The following is a 20,997-nucleotide window of genomic DNA, read 5'->3' on the forward strand; positions in this document are numbered from 1 at the left end:
AGATATGCTCTAGCCTTGTAGCTGAGCCTAAGCAATTCAAGAATCTGGGTATATTTGTAAGGACAAGCAATGGTGTGAGGATGAGAAAGAGCAGAGACAGACACCTCAGAGAACATAGGAGGCATTAGACTCCAGACTGCAAACCCCAGATACAGTAGGACTGCCTGGGCCCTAGAGGAAAAATTTGGACAGGCAACTGAGTACTATTAGTGAAAGAAAGCATCCTCACATTCACACAGCATTGTGAGTTCACCAGCAGGCCAGCAAGATGGGATCACCTGGATTCTATGGATGGAGGCAACAACACTGAACTCGGAGAATGGTGATGCAGCTAGTGCCACCCCTGGAGACTTAAACGTTCATAGGCATGAGAAGAGCAGAAAGGGCAAGTTCAGAGATAACCCGCAGGAATAATAAGTGGGTTTATTATTTCACCAAAACCTAACTACATCTCCATATCATAAACCCAAGAATGGAGCTATTAGATCAGAAAGATGTCCTATCAAAGGCATCAGATGCCACGTAAGGTGAGAGCTTGTTGTTACTAAATATATAAAATGAAAGGTTGGATGAACATGTTAAGGATAGAGCAAAGGAAATGTCCCTGTTTAGTGAAATAAGGGTGGATGGCCCTGTGGGTTCCTTTTAAATCAAGTAATCTAATTCTGTGTTGTCCAATACGGTAGCCCCTAGCCTCATGTGGCTATTTAACTTTATATTAACTAAAGTTAAATAAAAATAAAAATTCAGCTTCTCGGTCACAGTAGCCACATTTTAGTGCTCAGCAGCCATGTATGGCTGGTGTTTGCCTTATTGGATGACAGATATAAAACATTCTCATCACCACAGAAAGCTCTATTAGACAGCAGTCCTCTTGTTTGTTTGTTTGTTTTTTGGGGGGTCGGTGCCCATTTTAATATATTAATTTCTACTAGAGTCGTGTTTTGCCCTGAGGAGGCAGCATCCTGTTGTGCTGTCCCAGTGCTTAGAGATTTCGGATCTGGCCAGTATCTCTCTGCATGTCCACGTGAGCACAGAGAAGCACGGTGAGAGTGAGGGCTGCCCTGTGTGAAAGCCTGTTCCTCCACTCATTCATGAGGTGGCATTAAGTAATTCACTGTATCACTCTTAACTACCATTTCTTTGTTTTCAGAAAGACTTACCTTATGGAGTTATTTTGAGGGGTAAGTTCTATAAAGTATATAGCTTTCGATAAGGACAACCAGCTTTTCACCAGAAACACAAAGATTGGCTTGGGATTTTGACCAGATTCTCACCCAGTGTTTATCAGTCACTCGTTAAGCATGAGACATTGTGCTGGATGTGGATCACTGTTTCCCTTGATCTGCTCATCGGCCCTGGCGCTGTCCCCTTCAGGAGCTCTGCTCTGCTACTGCTCTGTATTTTGTATCTGACTTACCATTAGCCAACCAGGCAGTACATAGAATAATATTTCCATTCACTATCTTTGAACTAAAGCTCTGTCTTGGACATTCATCTTTACTTGTGATTCTCCTCCTCATTTATGAAAGTCAGCAAAACTTTTCTCTTACTAACATTTATTTGTAAATTACAATGTTTTGGCACCTCTAAGAACTGAATCTGGGTGCATATGGACCCAGAAGTTGGCAATGCATAGTAATTTCTGCTATGGCCAGTCACACAGTTGGTGCCAACCAGGCCGGCCCCTTCCCCTACCAATGGTACAGGTTGCACCTTACTTGAGACACTCCTGCCTACCTCACATTGTCTCTCTCTCTCTCTCTTTTTTAATTTTGCTAAGTGTTTTACATTTATTTTTTCATTTTAATCCTCAGAACCACCCCATGAGGTAGGTATTATCATCGTTTACAAATAAAACAGGCTCAGAAAAATTAGATCACTTGCCCAAGATCACATAGCTACTCAGTGGTGGAGCTGGATTTCTCTGTTGCTGAAAGCCCATGCTCTTTTTATTGTACCCATCTAGGTCAGCTCTGGACAAAAGGCAATTTCATTGCCCAACTCTGCAAAGAGCACCTGAGAGTGGAGGTTGCCAGCCACACTCACCGCTAGAGAGACCCTGGAACACTCACTTTGGGCTGTTCAGGGCAGTGTTTAATGCTATTCATTGAGATAAGTGAGTCTCACCCCTCCCTTTGCACACTAAAAATTTAATTTACTAATTTATGGATGTCGATGTGAGACTTAAGCATACCATTCTGAGTTGTAAATATAATTACCTATTTAAATAATGGGCAATAGTCTCATATAACCAGGATGTACTTTTTAAAGTAACCTTCTGTTTTAGGGGTAATGGTGTAACCAAAAATGTGCTGTCTGGCCTCATTTGTTTACTTAGCAACCTTCAAAAGCCATATTTTCTCATGGTGCTCCCTGAAACCAACTGTTTTTTGGCCACTTTTGATGACTAGAAAGAGAGATATTGCTTCAGCTCAGCAAGCCAGAAGAATGCCATTGGTAGCAGGGCAGTTGGGAAAAGCTTACTTTCTAGAAAAGGCCTCTCTAGAAAAGCTTACTGAGGTAGGACTCCCTAACATAAACCCTCAGAGGGTTTCCAGGCCTGGAGCATTCTTGGGAGTTTGCTCATAGGGCTGGGGCAGCCTGGAAGCAGAACTGAGGAGCAACTTGACTGACTTCTGAAGTAATCCTACCTTGAGAAGACCCTTTGGTGGGATGGAGGGTGGGGACTAGATTGAGGTGAACTCAAATGCAGAAAGGCAAAGCACACCTATCTACCTAATTCAAGTGCTCTTAGGCCAGGGCTGTTGAAACTTAGGGTAAGTAAGAATGGACTCCAAGGGTTCAGTAAACTCCTGATATTACATAAAAATTTTGGGAGGGGAGAGTTTGTATTCATTCTGCATGGTAGAAAAGTCCTTATCTCCAAAAAAGAGATAAAGAGCCATTAAATCATGATATTGTTAAAATTAGGTAGTTTTTTCCTTAAAAACGTAAAAATTGATGACTTTCCTTCTTTCTTGTAACAGTTCATTAGAAAAACCTTTCTGGTTATAAGCTTAGAATAATTTGAGAAATGTACAGTTTTTAAAGAGTTATTATTGTGAGTGAATATTGCCTGGAATAGGTAGATCCTCTGTTAGAAACTGAATATCCTATTACAGAGTAAAACTCGTAATAGGATTTATTGTAAAAGAGCTTTTCCCCAGTGACTAATTCAAGTAGCAAAAAAAAAAAAAAAAAAAAATGAGGACTGTCATGGACAAGGGTTGAAGCTGAGAGCAGAGATAAATGCAAAAATTTGTAAAATAGTAGTGGGACACTAGATAGTTAAATAACTATAACACAAGATGAAGCAAGAAGAAGCACGAATAGACTTAAACAAAGAATGTGGAGGTTAATAGGAATAAGAATTCCAACCTGAGGTTTAGAAAAGGAAAGGAAAGGTAGAGGAGAAGAAAGATTTCTCTATTTAAAATATCTCCAAAGCTTAGCTGCCATTTCTATGGAAGCCTACTGAGAGCGATTTCTCTTAGCATTTTCCCACTGTCTATTAATTTCTCAATAATTCAGCCCTGCATCCCCCATAACAAACTTAGTGCCTAGCAAACACTATTTGCATATGGGTGGATGGATGAGTGGAAGAATGGATGATGGGTGGTTGGTCACAGGCAGGAGAGGGCAAAGAAGGCCCAAGGCAGAGGGAGGGAAAGAAGAAACAAGTCTACATAATCGTTATTTCGGCAGCCAGCTAAGGTCAGAGTCTTGCAAGAGAGCAATCAGAAAGATTCAAAAGATGGATATTTCAATGGGTCAGAAGTCCCACATAGCCTGGCTCAGTTGAGTGCACTTAAAGCCTCCCAAGGCCAAAACGAAGGTTACAGCTGGCTTGGGCTCTTACCCACAGGCTCTGGGGAAGACTCTGCTTCCAAATGTGTTCAAGTAAATGGCAGAATTCAGTTCCTTGTAGCTGCATAACTGAGGTCCTGTCATCTGCCAGCCACCAAATGACACATCACATCTTTACCAAGCCTTGTATCTCTCTGACTTCTGTCCTCATCCAGGAGAGATCTCTTTATTTTTATTTTTTAAATGTTATTGTATTGTGACAAAATATGCATAACATAAAGCTCTTCTTTTAAGGGCTCATGTGATTACATTAGGTCCACCCAGATAAATCGAGGATAATCTACCTATTTTAAGATCACTGATTCATAACCTATGGCATCTTCAAAATCTTTTTTTCTTTTTTCTTTTTTTTTTTTTTTTTGCCATGAAACAACATATTCACGGATATGACACCTGAGGGTGGAATTATGGTAACTAAAATTCTTTCTCCCACAGCACTTATCAGCGGGGTGAGTCAATATAAATAATAAATTGGTGAGGGCAGCACCTTCATTGACAGCCATGCAATTTGAAGGCCCTGAAGTTAGTTCTAGGAAGAGCGAGTACAGGTTTGAAGCCAGGCAGCTGTGTTCAAACCCTGTAATTTACTGATTATTCAAGTTGGAGTGCTTTATTTAACCCCTCCCTGCCTCTGTTTCCTCCTCGGTAATATTCAGATAATAACAATACATATCACATAGGATTGTTGAAAGGATGAAATGAATTAATGTAACGTAAAAGGCATGTACTTGGAAAGGGGACATTATATAATGCCTTATAAAATGCTATTATTTTTATGAAGCCTGAAAACGTGGTGGTAGCAACATAAAATGAAACCAAAAAAAAGAGATTTAAGGAGCATTGCAGAAGTTACTATTAGAGATCACAACTTTATTTAGTCAGGCTTTTGATGAAATAAAATCCTATTCCATTGTATGTTTCCTATTGCTGCTGTAACAAGTTACCATAAACCTAGTGGCTTAAAATAACACAAATTTATTATTTCACAGTTCCGGAGTCTAAAATCATAGATTTAGCAGAGATGTGTTTCTTCTGGAGATTCTAGGGAAGAATCCATTTTCCTGCCTCTTCCGTCTTCTAGAGGCCGTTCGTGTTCCTCGACTCCTGGCTACTTCTTTCATCTTCAAAGCCAGCAATTGCTCACTCTGATCTCTGCTTCTGTGGTCAAGTCCCTTTGCCTGACCCTCCCACTTCTCTCTTCACTTACAACGGCCCTTGTAATTACATTGGGTCCACCCAAATAATCCAGGGTAATCTCATCTCACAATCATTAATTTAATCACAATCACAGTCCTCTTTGCCATGTAAGACAACATATTCACAGGTCCCATGAATTAAGACATGGGCATTTTGCAGAACCAATATTCTGCCTACTGAAGACTCTACCACCTAATACCTGATATATTTTTTAAACTATATACCTTTTTTGAAATTCTGTATGAAAAATGTGTAAAATAATTCATCCAATGCATTATCAACTAAATGAAATCACTGTATAAAATACAGTAGCTTCTGGATATTTCTTTTATGTAGAAATGGAATGAAAGGCCATCAATATCCATATTTGTTAAACTATTTTAAACTATTAGACTATTTTACTATTTTAAATGATTTAGACAATTTAAATGATGTTAGTTTATTTTAAACTATTTTAAATGATTGGTTCTAGATTTCTCTTTGCTTATAGATTACATATTTGCTGCTTCTTTTTTATCTAAAATATTTATTATTCACTTTATAATAAAATACCAATTTTCATCACTTGAAAACTTTTCCCAATATCTATAAATACATATATTTCACACATTTGCAGTTATTAAATTATACATTTTTTTGACATTTTGTACATGATACAATTTTTAATTCAATGAGCACTAACTATACATCAGGTGCTCTGATAAAGACTGGGAATACAAAGTTGAAAGAAAAGACTGACTCCTGTCCTCAAGGAGCTCTCACTGTACTACTGAAAGAATGGAGGATCACAGATGTTAAGAATTTTTTAAAAGGAGAAGACATGTTTAAAATATAGAATTAACTGGACTTGGAGATTGCATGGCTGAGCCATCAGAAGACAAGAATAGAAAGGATAAACAATTTATAGTTTCAAAATTGTACATAGATCAGTACCTCCAATTTTGGTAGATACTATGGGGAAAAGCATAAGTTTGAATGGAGATGATGATTTAGTTCTAGACATTATGAATTTGATGAGCCTGTTGAAGATGTCCCTTAGGCAAGCATTCACTTTTTCAAATACTATTTGGGAAGTTATTACAGTAATCTATGCAAAAGATGATTATGTATCAGACTAGGATAAAAGCAATAAAGATGGAGAGAAGTAAAAATATCTTTCTTTGTACCATATCTTAAAGGCATCAGGTTGGTCAGAAATTTTCAGGTGAGGAAGATGGAGGCGTGAAGGCAACTGAATTTGTGATTCTGCACTTCAAGATGATGGCAGAAATGGAGATAGGTTATTTGGGAGTTATCACATAGAAGGTAGAGAAAAGTGTGAGTGAATGAGATCACTTTGGGGCACATGTAAGTTAGAAGATGAGGCAGCACAGGCCAGTTCTCTGGGCTACACAGACTTTAAAGCACAGACAGGAAGCAAAAAGAAAGCAATAATAAAGAGTCAGAAAGACAGAAGGATAGAAAGGAAATCAAAACCACATGGAAGCAAAGGGAGAAAAAGATTTCAAGAAATAAGGAAACTTCAACAAGGTCAGCTACCAAAGGATGGTCACAGTAGACAAAGAATGAAGTCTATCAGTGGATCTAGCAATTAGGAAATAACTATTGAATTGGCCAACAGTTTCTCTAAAGTGATAAGGTAAAAATCATTTTGTATTCATTGTGTGCATATATGTGCTATTCATTTTAATAAATAGTATAATTTTAATGAAAATGAGTATAACTATCAAAATATACTAATACACCATGATTATTCTACTCATTTCTCAATTATTTGGCATTTGAATATTTTAGTTTTTCAATATTATGAATAATGCCATAAATGTCTTTTTCGATAAATGCAAACTTTTTTCTGGTTAATGTTTCCAAGTATTATGTACAATTCAAAAAAAAGTACGAATAAATCTTAAAATAATTTAAATATGCTAATTTTTAATAATTAGTATCTTAAAATAACAAGTATATTAATTTTGAATAATTATTTTCAGAGACTTTGTTTTGCTCTTTTTATTATTTTCATATGGAGACCATCACAAATGTCTGGACTTGTCTAACTTGGAATGCGCAGTTCTAAAGCAAGCATTTCCTTAGTATATGACATCCTGAAGCCCTCTGTTAATGCGTGTTATAGTATGTAATAATTTTTACACCAGTCCATTTCCTTTCTTTACAATATAAACAATTTGACACCCATTAGTAATAGATTCCTTCATTTCCAAATGACTAAAGTAATTTCCCACCCATTAGCTATTTTTGTTGACCTCACTTCACTAGAGATCCTCAATCTAAGTTTTATTTTAGCAATCACAATTCTCTCATCTAATTAACAAAAAAATTGGGCCATTGCCTTAGTGGCCTGCATTCAACCTTATTTTGACTGGCAGTTTTCTAATAATATCTCACTCTCTTTTCCACCCCTGTACTTATAATAGTAGTTTCTGTTCCGTTGAGTTCATTCTCTTTCCCCAGTCTTCTTTGTTCTCATTCTCGTCTGGTTTTCACATTTCTTTTTCTTTTCGTCTTATTTACTTAGTAACCTATTCAAATCTTTTACTGTTACAAATGCTCAAGAAGCATCCAAATATTTATTCAGTAGAAATTCCAGGAAGTGGACAAGCTAGGCAAAATGTTAGGGATTTTTGCATATATTACCAAATGACCTCTACAAGCATTGTCTAGATTTTCACCCCAGTACCAGCTTCCATTCTTGACGATTCCTCTATATTGCAAATACAAATCTACCTCCGTTTAACTTGGATGGAGAGCTTTGTGAAATAAATCTAACTGCTTTTCCACATGGCAGTCCTTCAAATGTTTAATGAAAACTATGATTTGCCCCTAAGTCTTCATCATTCCATCTTCAAAAGACCTAGTTCCTTCAGTGATTCTCTAAGAACAGGACTTCAAACACTATCAGCATCTCAACTGACAAATTATATCTTGCTCCAAGTAAAGCAACATCCCTCTTGCCTTATGGTGTAATTGTGTGAACAATATTACATTTAAACTTGGACATCACAGCATGCATTAAAAATCTTTGGATATAAAAACTATTTCTATTAATGTACTAGCTTGTCTGGCAGTAATGCCAACCTGTCTCATACTCAGATGAAATTTCTGAGCCCTTTAATAATATGAAATCGTGTTGACATGTTTCTAGCACCCTGTACTGTGCGCTTGGATGGTAGAATATTATATTTATTTTTATTAAATGTCATCTTATAGACATGAATATGTCTTTCTAGCCTAGGGCCACCCCTTACCGTTATGCGGGTTATGTCCTATTTAACTCTGGAGAATACCATTTAATGTTATCTATTTATCACTCTAACTTTCAAGAACATGAGGAAGTGACACCTTGTTTCTAATTTACTCACCTAAAAGTGCCATTTGGAATTCCCAAAAAGAACGTCTCTACTGTCAAAATTGGGAAATACTAAATCTGAAATTCAATATTTTAGATATTTTCTCAATATGTTATATTGTAAATCTCATAAGTCTCTAATATATTATCATCAAAGTTAATGATAAAAAAAATTTCACAATAAGGCCAAAAGAAAGGCTTATACATACCAGTAGAGACCATTCTACAGTTTTTCATGAAATTATTTACATGTAGGGAAAGTCATTCAACCAGTTATGAATCTCTTATTCAGTCCATATGTCTTTATTTTGTTTAAAACTATATCATTTTAGTACAGTTATTATTGGGAAGGTTCACAAAATTAATATACATTTTGGGGAAAAATTTTATAAAATGCTTAAGAATATAAAGAAGATAATAGAAACCACCTACAGTTAATCACTGTGAACATTTTGTGCTTTGCTGTTCTTTGAAAATACTGATAATATTGATGAACCTGTGAATAAGCTCACCAAGGAGAAAAAAAGAAAGCATAATGTAAACACTCCTCTGAATGAAGAAAGAAACATGGATAACTATACAGTAGACATTAAATCTATCCTATGACTATAACAAAAACAGATTTCATACCAATACATTGAAAACTTAAGTAGATAATATCTTAGAAAAATAAATTCTTCAAAGCTCAGTAAAAACAGAAACATTGACTATATCCATAACAATTTAAGAAATTGACATACTCATTTAAAATTTACTCAGAAAAAAAAAATACCATACTCAAATAGTTTATGAAACTTGCAAGGAAAATGTAATCTCTGTCATATAAAAATTCTTCTAGAAATCTGAACAAAACAGAAGATGTCCAATTCATTTTAGGATTTAGGATTTAGTATATTTTTAAACTAACAAAGGCAGTGTGAAAAAGGAAAGTTTTATTGCAATTTCTTTCATGAACCTGATGCAAAAATTCTCTAAAAATATTTCAATAAAATTAAACAATTATGAATAATGTAAAATAACACAACCAGATGAGAGTTATCTGGTAATGAAAGGCTTATCATCGCAGAAGACATTCACATATGTCACGAGGAAGGAAGACAGCTACAAAAGTAATACCACCCTGGGACACGTTTGTGTCTTTCCACAGCGTCAGGTTTATTGAATGAAACCTTCTCAGATAAACCAATCAGGTATCCACACAGGTCAACACAATGAGCGGGGAAGGTACAGAGGCTTACACAATAGAGCAAAAGAAGGAAAAAAGAGTGGAAGTCTACATTTCTGAAGCAAGCTCCAGAACTGATGGTTCAGATATCCTGGCATAGGTCCCAAGCCATGGTGGGCAGAAAGCTGAGGTCTCTGGCTGTGCCAATACTCGCACGATGTGTTTTGGTCAAGGTTGAATGTCATCTGTCTGAAATGCTCAACTTATTCAGTCCTCAATGGGCAGAGCTCTTCACTTAGCAGTCATGGTATCTGTGTGGCCCTTTCCCCGCCCTTTGGCTGTGACATTTCTGTGGTTTGGTGCAGCCTCGTCACACCCTAAGGGTATTCCCATCATGTAACTTAGTTGTCTGCCAATTGATGTTACTGTCAGGGCTCCCAATAGAGTCAATTTTGTAAAGTCCCCAAAGTCCTCAATTCTTTCTGCTCTATTATACATAATTCACACCATTAGGAGAAAATACATATGACTCTCTCAATATATACATGAAAGATATTTCATAATACTCAACAGCCATTAATGATTTAACAAAAAAATTAACAAATTAGCAATAGAAAAAAATTCTTAAAGTATAGCTACATATATACATAAATATATCTGATAGCTTCATGTACGATTGCATCGTAAAAGTATTTCTTTTAAATCCATAAAGAAAATGATAAACCTCTTCTAAAATATGCTGAAATAGATTTTGACTGCTGGTTCTTTTTTTATTATTATTTTGTCGAAGTATACAATTACACCTCATATAACATATTAGTTTCAGGTGTACAACATAGTGATTCAATATTTGTATATATTGCAAAATAATCACTACCATAAGTCTAGTTAACATCCATCACCATAAATAATTTAAAAAATTATTTTTCTTGTGATGAAAACTTTTAAGATCTACTTTATTTACAACTTTCAACTACGTACTACAGTATTATTAACTATAGTCACCATACTGTACATTATATCCCCAGGACTTATTTATTTAATAACTGGAAGTTTATACCTTTTGACCCCCTTCACCCATTTCACCCATCCGCACTCTCTGCCTCTAGCAACAACCAATCTGTTTATATGTATGAGATTGGCGGGGGAGGGGGTGGATATTTTGTTTGTTTTATTTTATTTTTAGTGCCACATGTAAGCGAGATCATGTGATATTTGTCTTTATCTGATTATTTCACTTAGCATATGCCCTGAAGGTAAATCCATGTTGTCACAAATGGCAAGATTTCATTCTTTTTATAGCTGAATAATATTCCATTGTATATATACCGCATATTTTTATCCATTCTTCCATGGATAGATACAGGTTGTTTCCATATTTTGGCTATTGTAAATAATGCTGCAATAAACATGGGGGTGTTGGCTACTAGTTCTTTGCTGACATTTTTGTATTGAAGTCATTCTGTCTACAGTTTTTCCTCTAGAGCAGTGGTCCCCAACCATTTTAGCACCAGGGACAGGTATTCCTATGAGAATCTAATGCCTGATGATCTGATGTGGAGCTGAGGCTGTGATGCTAGTGCTGGGGAGCAAATGCAAATGCAGATTAAGCTTTGATCGCTCACCTCCACTCACCTCCTGCTGTGTGGCCAGGTTCCTAACAGAAAACATACCAGTACTGGTCTCTGTGGCCCAGGGTTTGGGACCCCTGCTCTAGAGTTTTCCCCTGAAAAGACTTATTTGAGCAATATTACCCAAATTCTGTCTCTTTTAAAGCTGTCTATTTACTTGTGTCTTTATACTTTAAGGAAAGCTTGACTAGACAGAAAATTCTTGGCTCCTGCTTTCTCAGCTTGATAGCTTATATATGGTGTTCTGCTATGCACTGGGGTTAAAAAGTCTCTACGGGTTAAGTCTGATGTCAGCCTCATTTTCTCTCCCTTAACCTGATTTTACCTTTTTGCCTGATTGCCCAAAGAATTCTTTCCAAAAGTTTTTCTAAGATATGTCTTTATGTTGACCTTCTGGGTGACCTTTCACTGATAAAACAGATACCTTTTCATTAAATAGATTTAAAGCTTCTTTATTTCAGAAAAGTTTTCTTAAATTATATTTTAAAATAATTATTCTCTTGCATTGCTTTGACTCTTCTCTGGAATTATATGTTGGATATATTTTCTGGTTTCTCTAATCCTTTTTTTTCTCATCTCTATACAATTTCTTTGCTTTGTTTCATTTTTATCTTTTATTTTCCTTCATTTACTTCCTGTCCTTCAGTTCTGCCAGTTGCTAGGTTACATCCTCCCGTTGCCTACCAGCAAACTTTTAGTCTTCTCACTTCTTCCCTGAGTTCTTATAATTCTGTTTTGTGATCTTCCTTTATATATAACTGTAATTGCTCCATTAATTATCATTTTGAATTTACATTATGCTTTTAATCTTCTTCATGAAAACATATTTTTCATTATTTATATGAAATTCATGGCTACTTTATTTTCCTATTTTTTATAGTACCTGCATATGTATTCCTTTTATGTTACTCCTGTTTGAAAGAGTTGCATTTTCCTAAAGAATCAAAAGAAGATTCTTTTGGAGAGACTGGTGGACAGTAGTTTTCTAAGCATTCATGAATTAAGGACTTCATTTTCTATTGATACAATCATAAAATGTTTCTTTATGATATGATTCATCTACATAGTCACATTTCCTCTGACTCTCAGACCAAACCTAGTTCTTTTCTCCCTCAATTATTTCATGGATAAACTCACAGGATACCTGTCACATAGGAACACAAAATGGTACAGTGATTTTTAGAAAGAATTTTTCTGGCGCATAATGAGATTGGCCCATTTACTCTCTACCACCTACATTAGTCCCGGCCACTTCAATAGTGCATTCCTCTGACACTGAGGTCCTCACCTTGGGGGAGTACATATTTGATGAAATTTTCTGGTCTTTGCTGCATCTAAGTCCCCTATGTACTTCATTTACCTATCACATTATTATGACTTCCCTCTTTGGTTTTCTGCCTAACTCTGATTTTGGAGTTTGGGTATTTTCTGCTGGCCTTGCTGAAAATGTGATTTGTGGGTATTTCTTCTCATTTGGTTGTATTGTTGTTTTAATTGCTTGGAATGGATTCCAGGAAGAGAAGTAAGAAAATTCAGTTCCTGTGAAAACCAGTCTTGTTAACATTTAGAAATATTTTGTTACCGTTTTTTTCCTACAAAGATGACTTTGCATAAGGAAGATCAGGGTATGTGTTTACGTATGTACTAAGTTAATCTCCACAAATAAAGACAAAAATAAAGCATAGTCAACTTAGCATACTACTTCTTCATAAACCAAGGCCGCTTCTCTCAGTGCTCATAGACCTTCCATTGAACAGCTTGTTCTAGAAAGATATTGTGTTGTAAATTCAAGCCCATCAAGCTATTATCCTTTGGAAGATTCAAAAGATTTCATCTTTTGACACCACATTTCCCTTAATGATCTTTAAGGTTACCTACCTTAATTCTGGAGTCCTACTGAAAGTATTTTTATGAAAAAAATACATGATTTGCCTAGGCACAAAAACTTGAGCTTAATATTATTAGGTGTGTCCTCTTTAAAAAAAAAAAAAAAAACTTCATTAGGAAAATTAAATTATCATTCTAGTAAATCTTATGATATTTTAAATCAACATCCTGAATGGTAATCTTCTAAGCAAACTGTACGTCTCTAATAGCGGATCTTCATGTGGTGGTGATATCACAGCCATGTTGACCAGAGAAAGATAAAGAATGGTCAGAATTTATAAACAGTAAGAGTGGTGCTGATACCTGACATGGTACACATGCTTTAAATTATTTTGCCAGTAGCAATTATGCTATCATTACCTTCTCACCACAGCCCATCATTTTAAGAGTGCTTTCAATTACTCATTCAAAAAACATTTATTAAATTACTATCACCAGGCTCTGTGTAATAAATGCAAAGGCTACAATGATGATCAGAAACAGACAAGAGTCCTACCTTCATGCTTCTTATTTTCAGTGGGGAGATAAACATTACTCAAACCAATCACATGAATAATTTTAAATTTGCTACCACCTTTAGGGCTACAGTTGAGATATGAAGTAAGCTTTTCCCTGTCTGCAGTCAGGGCTCTCTCTTTCTTCACTGAGAGAAACTGGCTGAACTCATCTTGCCACAGGACTAGGGCCCTTGTCTTAGTGTTCCCTAAATATCTTGAACCAAAAATCAGAACCATTGAGTTCCTGACCCCAAAATGTTTATTCCCTGCCTTCCCTCCATGCAATGTATCCCTTATACTTGGCTTATTAGGAGAGTGACCAATGGGGATGCAGCATTTCTCCACAGTGAGTTTAACTAAGAGACTCAACCCAAGCAGGTCTCTTTAAAGATGCCAAGAGTGTAGCGGCCCATGTACCTTCTGAACCTTCTGTTCATAAATACAAGCCTATCCCAGGTGACCACTTTGCTCAATATCTGCAAAGGAGAGTATGATACTGTAATAGCACACTGACTTAAGAAGTCCAGGGAAACATGCCCTAGGAATAAATGGTTGGTATTAGGTTTGTAGGAAGAACTAGAGTAAAGCAGACAATCATCCAAAGGAATCATGCAAAGGCAAGAAGAAACAAAAACGTCAGAAATAAATCTAGTTTGGCTAAGTCATTAAGATGGTGCAAGATAAGTCTGGAAACACTTGCAGGATTATATCATTCAGCGCCCTGGAGGTTGTGTTTAAATTTTGAATCTTTATATCTTTGTGTGTATAGGAGGATAGGAGTGAGGAAAGCTGACTTCACCTTCTGAAAAATCTCTTTAGATGAAGTGAAAAGATAAGTAAAATGGAAGGGGAACCAGTTAGAAGACAAGAATAGTATTCTGGGTGAAAGAAAATAGACGAGGGTGGTGAAAGCAATATTGAAGCAAGTGGATAGTTTCCAGAGATGACAAATCTGCAGGATTTGGTGATGTGAAGGGAGAGAGAACTGTCTAGAATAGTACCAATGTTTCTAGTTTGCATAAAAGATGGTGTTTCCATTCACTGAAGTCGGGAACTCTAGAAGGGCAACAGTGGGGGTGTGGGGGTGTGGCAGAAGAGGGGGAAGGAGAAAATTAATTTGATTAGAAGATGACGCGTATGAAGTGCTTTGAGGTATCTAAGTGAAGTTGTCAAGTGCCTGAAGTCCATATGGGAGACCTGGAATGAAGATATAAACTTATGAGTCATCTGCATATGAGAGGTTTTCCTGGGAGTTCATATTCCTCTTCCCCATGCTTCTTCTTCTACCCTTTCCAATTTAAAGATTATTTTCTTTGATAGAGAAAATGGCAAATTTTAAGAGTTTGATGTTTTGTCCTCCTCCCTCCTCCCCACTGCTCCTCCTCCTGCTTCTCCTCATCCTCTTCCACCTCCCTCATCATCATCTGTTCACAATATACCATCTGGACCTAGCCTTGGGATTATGGCATTGTCCTTTCTCGTCTATTTGTTCTAATTTATATCTTTTTAAATGGCCTTTCTTTTTTTTTTTCTTGTCCTTAGGGTTTTTTTTTTTTATTCCTCCTTATTTTAATTCACAAACTTTGTTTTATTCTGTGCTTTAGCCTTTGGTACAATTCTTATAGATGCTCATCACTTACCTGTATTCTTCCTTAATTGTGAACTCATCTCATGTTTGCAACAAATCCCTTTAATTTGAGCTCTTCAAAACCGTCCTTGTACAATTTTTCTTGGTCTCTTTGAAGTTTTTCTTCTTTTATTCTCATCTGGATGATTTAATATTATATCATCAGAATTAAGGTTTGCGATCCTACTTTCCCTCTTCAATCATCTGCCCTTTCATGTTTTCTATTCAAAAACAAATTTTTCCCTTATCTCCTTTTTTTCTTTCCTCTTTCTTCTCTTCTTTCTCTTGCTCTCATTCTCTGTGATTTGGGGGGATTTTCCTTATTGAAAATTAGCCATGATTAAACACCAACATATGGTTCTTTAGGTAGGGCTACAGCTCATAAGTCCTCAAGGGCTTACTCTTTCTCACATTTCCCTATCTACCTTCTATAGAATTTATTATATAAAACTAATTCTTATAATTACACACATTATTTCACAATATTTCTGTGACAAATTAATAATTTTATTAGCATCTGTATTGAAATATAATTTGCAAACCATAAACTTTACTTATTTAAAGTATACAATTCAATGGTTTTAATATATTCACAAAGTTGTGGAACATCACCACAATCTAAGGTAAGAACATTTCCATCATTCTAATAAGAAATCCTACCCAATAGCATTCACTTCCCAGCACTCCTACCCAAGCCCAGGGCAACCACAAATCTACTTAATGTCTCTACATAGTCTACCTATTCTGGGAATTTTATATAAATGGAATCATGCAATGTGTGATCTTTTGTGACTGGCTTTTTTCAGATGGCACATTGTTTTCAAGAATCATTCATAATATAGCATGTATCAATATTATATTTATTATTAATGCTGAATACTATTCCATTGTTTGGATATATCACATTTTTTATCCATTCATCAGTTGATGGAAATTTTGGCTATTATGAATAATGATGCTATGAACATTTGTGTACAGATTTTTGTGTTTTCATTTCTCTGGGATATATACCTAAGAGCAGAATTTCTGAGTCACATGGTAACTCTATGTTTAACATTGTAAGGCAAATCAATTAATTATTGCTTTTTCTTTATATTTCTCATTAGAGGCAGCCATGTTCTTATTAATTCAGGAGAGGAGAGTTTTAGGGTCTGGTTTTGCAATGTGGCAAAGACAAGAAAGTTTTCAAAGTCTTTAAGCTAAAATCTCTTTGCTCAGTCATATTGTCCTTGATAATATAGGATTGCTCCTGCTGTTGTGACTGCATATTTTATGTGGTAAAGCTGGATTTTAATAACTACTACCTGCTCAAATTCTTTAAAGTGAAACACCTGGGAGAGGACGCTGCAACAGCTCCTTTGCCCATCTAGAGATGAGACACAGTTTAACTAAACAAAATTCTTCTGGGATGTGTTCTATGGCAGTCATTATTTAAGAAAGGAAAAGTGCTTGCCTAAATATTTCTAAAACATATTTAATTTATTTGAATAAAATTAATAAATTATTAAAGAATATGACTTTTTTTTTCTAAAAGAGAATTTGATGTCCAGAACAGATATCTATTGCTATTTGACTCCTGGATCCCTAAAGTCTCTTGTTTTATTAGATATCTGAATGCTGTATCCAATTTTTATGTGCCTGTACACTTATCTTCAAAACTGTAATGCATCTGTCTTTCCATTGCTAGTCAGACATTCAGGTAGTCTCTTTTTAGAAAATTGCAAAGACCACTCCCCCATGTGGATTTCTCCTTGACAAGATATACATTACTCACTATATGTGCTGTAAAGTGAATCAATAGCTTAAGAGTCCACCAAGATAATGAAAGATAGCAATGTAATTTTGCAGGAATAGTGAACACACAGGACACTGTACCTGCAACTGCTACGCAAAATTGCACAGACTTAAAAATCTGTACTAAGTATTCACTTAAGTGTTATTCTTCAGTGATAAGATTTGATTTCATTAAGTATCTTCATATGAATGAAATGTAAAGTTGCAAGTCTAGAGTTGTGAGCCATGGCCAACCACTCCCCACCTCCCAAGTTCTGTTTACTGCCTTACTCACCCACTTTGCATCGGCAAATCATAGAGAGAAGCTAAATGCTCTCAGCTGCATTATACCAAATCAAAGCTGAGATGAATAATGAACTTAATTTTCCATAAAGACATTCTGTTTGGCATTTCAGCTAATAAGGTAAGCTAATGGCTAATTCTGAGCTATGGAAAAGAAAATAAATAGTCTTTTTGTGTTTGATTTATGTGCTGATCCATTATTTTTCATTTAACATGCTGGAGTTAATTTCGTGTTTCATGATGTCTGTGAATCTGGGGTGAACAATTTTATAAAGAGCACCCCCAGTGCACCCTTCCCCTTTGATTAGGTTGCTTATGGTACTAGAGGGGCTGAGGGCAAAAACCAGCTTTTAGTAGGAATGGCATCTGTATAATAATTTTTTATCATCTGTAGTGTGAAGTGAATTTTGCTAAACAGCCGAATATTTATATGTAGCAAAGACAGACAAAATTATTTAAGCACTGCTTATTGAACATATTTAGAATGATATATTATAATTGATATTGAATGTGCTCTAAAGAAAGCAGAATATGTACATCATGTCTGTTTTTGAGTCATTTCATCTCCAAGTACATGTTATTCTAGAGAAGGTAATATTTTCAGCTGCTAAAATTATGCCACAGCTTCGGTTTAGGTGGGTTTTATTTTGGAAGATTGTTATTTTAAAAATAGCAGTACACCGGTAGTGTGAATTTTTGCTATATCTTATTTACCATGGCTGCAATGATTTCAGTTCACGGGGAAAATGTACTTGTTTGTCCACTAGAGTTCGTGAGATTAAAAATTATTAGACTTCTCTTAGACACTCATTGCTACTTTGGCTATATTTACTATAATACAGCTTTTTAGTCTTTAACATGGGGATTTTTATTTTAGTCAGGAGCACAAATTCCTGAAACTAGCAAAAGCTTAGCAAGATAGGGAGGAAATTATAATCTTTTATTTCTCTATAAGAATGACAAAAATGAAAAATATGAGTAACATTTGTGTTTTCTGGGCTCGCTGCCCTGTCACCTGAAAATTAGACTCTATTCTCTTAAAGTAGGTGACCTCAAAAGGTTTTTAAGAACATCTATTCAAAAACAGCCGAAGTATGTGGGAAATTTTGGAGAAGCGGAAAGGAAGCTTTCTCCTATTCCTATTGTCTAATCTTTGCAATCTCTTTCATGTGTGGAAAATGGACTGTGGACACCAGATATTTTTGTTTTGTGGAAATCTTTAAACATCACAATCAGACTTTTATCAAAAAGAAAGAACTTTTGTTACCTTCCCCCTTTAAATTATTCAAGTGTTTGTTTTTCCTAAAATTATAAACAGGATGTTTGAGATCAGGTATTTAGCTACTTAGTTTCACTTAAATATCATCCATGTTCTACTGACAAATTTTGGGCATTTCTCTTGAAACGCCTCTAATTTCTTAACCCTATAAAACTAGGAGTGCTTCCTTTCAGTCTATTGCAGTTCACTTTTAAGAACACTAAGACAGACATATGTTCCTATTCATACTTTAAGGTTTTAAAATCTGTTCAATTTTACAGCTACTCTCTGTGTGTAGAACTCTGTTGGAAGAGCAAATATGGTAGATTGTTTTGGATTTGTAATGTGTTCATTTCCTTTTCCTTTTTTCCTCCTTTCTCTCTTATCCCTCTTTGCTCCAGACTATCCTTGGCTGCCCCATTTCCCTTCTCCCAGTATCATTGGTTCAGAACCTACGGATCACACTGACCATTTTAAAGCTGGAAGAAACTAACTAGAAAACAAATTTTTGTAACCATCAGGTTGTTATCTTTTATTTCCTGTCATTTGTAAAATACAAAAGCTTTTATACCAGCATGAGTTTTTATCCATTATTGCTACCTAAAACCAACCCGATGATGTAAATGTGCAAATGTGCAAGGGTGTCTGACCAGCATCCTTTTTATGATTCGTTTTTTCTACAGTGGTCAACCCACTCATGCTTCAAGATGAGATGCAAAGTTGCCAAATGCAAGTCATGTGTTATTTACAGACTCATGTTAACTCTCCGTGTTAATTAATTAATTAATGCAAAATATCTAGAGAAAGCAGTGCCACCATCTTCCCCTCACGCATGCGTGCACGCGCACACACACACACACACACACACACACACACGCATGCACACTTAGCAACAACCACAGAGAAACTATCAACTGAGGACAGTGTTACAGCAGTATTGTTACAGATGGCCCACCATCATAAGACGTTTTTGGCACCTTGGCAAGGAGGCCTGAGCAGAAGGCAGCAAACAGATTTGTTCCCAAATACACGTGAAGCCCATTCTTGGGGACAATCAGAATTAAGTGGAGGAGGAGCAAAGATGAGAGATAACTAAAATATCACCAGACTTGATTATTGTTGTTACTGTTACCTCATTTATTCTCGCAGGCTGGAGGACGCAAGGATATCTGCATTATAAAAATAAAGACATTACTCAAAACCTATCAACTCTAAAGCTGTGCTCAGTATTTTCCCCACAAACCTCCTTACTCTGTTTCCTATCCCTGTAACAGCACCATTTACCCATTTTTTTCAACCCAGAAACATGAATCAAAACCATGATTTTTTTCCCCCTGTACCTCACCCTTCTACCTTCAAGGTAAACTTATAAAAGTTTGTTGGATTAATGACTAAATGAGTGGAAAAATCACCAAGTCCTATAAATTTGATTTCTGTTTACTTCTCTCCATTCCCTCTGCCACTATCCTAGTTAAATTTCTATGATTTCTCAGCTAGATTATTATAAATACTTCCAAGTAGTCTTCTTGCCTCTGGTTTTTCCATACCCCTGTTCATTCTGTATATTGTAGCCCAAACGATAAAATACAGATAGAGTCACTAAATCTTCTATGGTTTTAAGCGCTTTGATGGTTCCTCCTTACCCTCAGGATAAAGTCCAAACTCCCTAACATGATTTTCAGAGTATGACATAACTAGGGAACTTTCTCCTTCACAGCCTCATTTCTTTACACTCCTGTCCAATCTGCATTTCAGCCATACTGATTTACTTTTAACTTTCTCATAGGTGCCATGTTCTCCTGCTCAGAACCTTTGCAAAAGATGCTTTCTCTTTTGTCTGTTCTATCCATCCATTCCAAACTCCTTTCTTCCCTACTTACCTCCTTTCAACCTTCTTGTCTCATTTGAAATAGCACTTCCTCCAGGAAGCCCTTTCTGATCGGCCAAGTTTGAGTTCAATACCCTTTCTGAATAATTCTCATAGCATCCAGTATTTTTTTATCATGCTTCTTTTATTTTTTTATAGGATAGCCTATTTCACTAACCTATCAGTTCTGTGAAGGTAGATATCCAGTTTCTTACTCACAGTTGTGGCCATGATGCAGCATGAAGTATATTCTATCTGATTTCATGAGTAGATATTTGGACTCCCCAACAAGCTTTATTACCTTTTGTTCTGATGATACTGCAGAAACTGAATGCAATGAATGATTCTTTAGGTTGCTCATTCCTACAATGTACTGTGCTAACACAGTTCATATCAATTCTTTAATCTCGTTCTTATTCCCATTTTAGAAATGAGACAACTGAGGCTCAAGTTGCTGTAAGTGACAATGTCATCAAGGAATATGTCCCTCTGTCTGATTCCAGGGGCCAGCTCTTTCTGTTCTCCACATGGCCTACTGCCTCCTTAGAATGAGAGAAA

The 20,997-nt window shown here is 36.0% G+C and overlaps 1 protein-coding gene across 23 annotated transcripts in view; it reads left to right on the forward strand.

Annotated features, from left to right (window-relative positions):
- DLGAP1 (DLG associated protein 1) overlaps positions 1 to 20,997 on the forward strand; it is a 782,830-nt gene that overhangs the window by 503,606 nt on the left and 258,227 nt on the right. For 2 of the 23 annotated variants that reach the window (XM_016157162.2, XM_016157187.2), the window contains exon 1: positions 16,751 to 17,435. The exons of the other annotated variants lie outside the window; for them this stretch is intronic. In XM_016157162.2, coding sequence (XP_016012648.1) covers positions 17,385 to 17,435 — 51 coding nt within the window. In that variant the 5' untranslated portion in view covers positions 16,751 to 17,384. Of the gene's footprint in view, positions 1 to 16,750; positions 17,436 to 20,997 lie in introns of those variants that run through there. 23 annotated transcript variants of the gene reach the window in all.

This window comes from Rousettus aegyptiacus, unplaced genomic scaffold (assembly GCF_014176215.1).
Source record: "Rousettus aegyptiacus isolate mRouAeg1 unplaced genomic scaffold, mRouAeg1.p scaffold_m13_p_12, whole genome shotgun sequence".
NCBI lineage: Eukaryota > Metazoa > Chordata > Mammalia > Chiroptera > Pteropodidae > Rousettus > Rousettus aegyptiacus.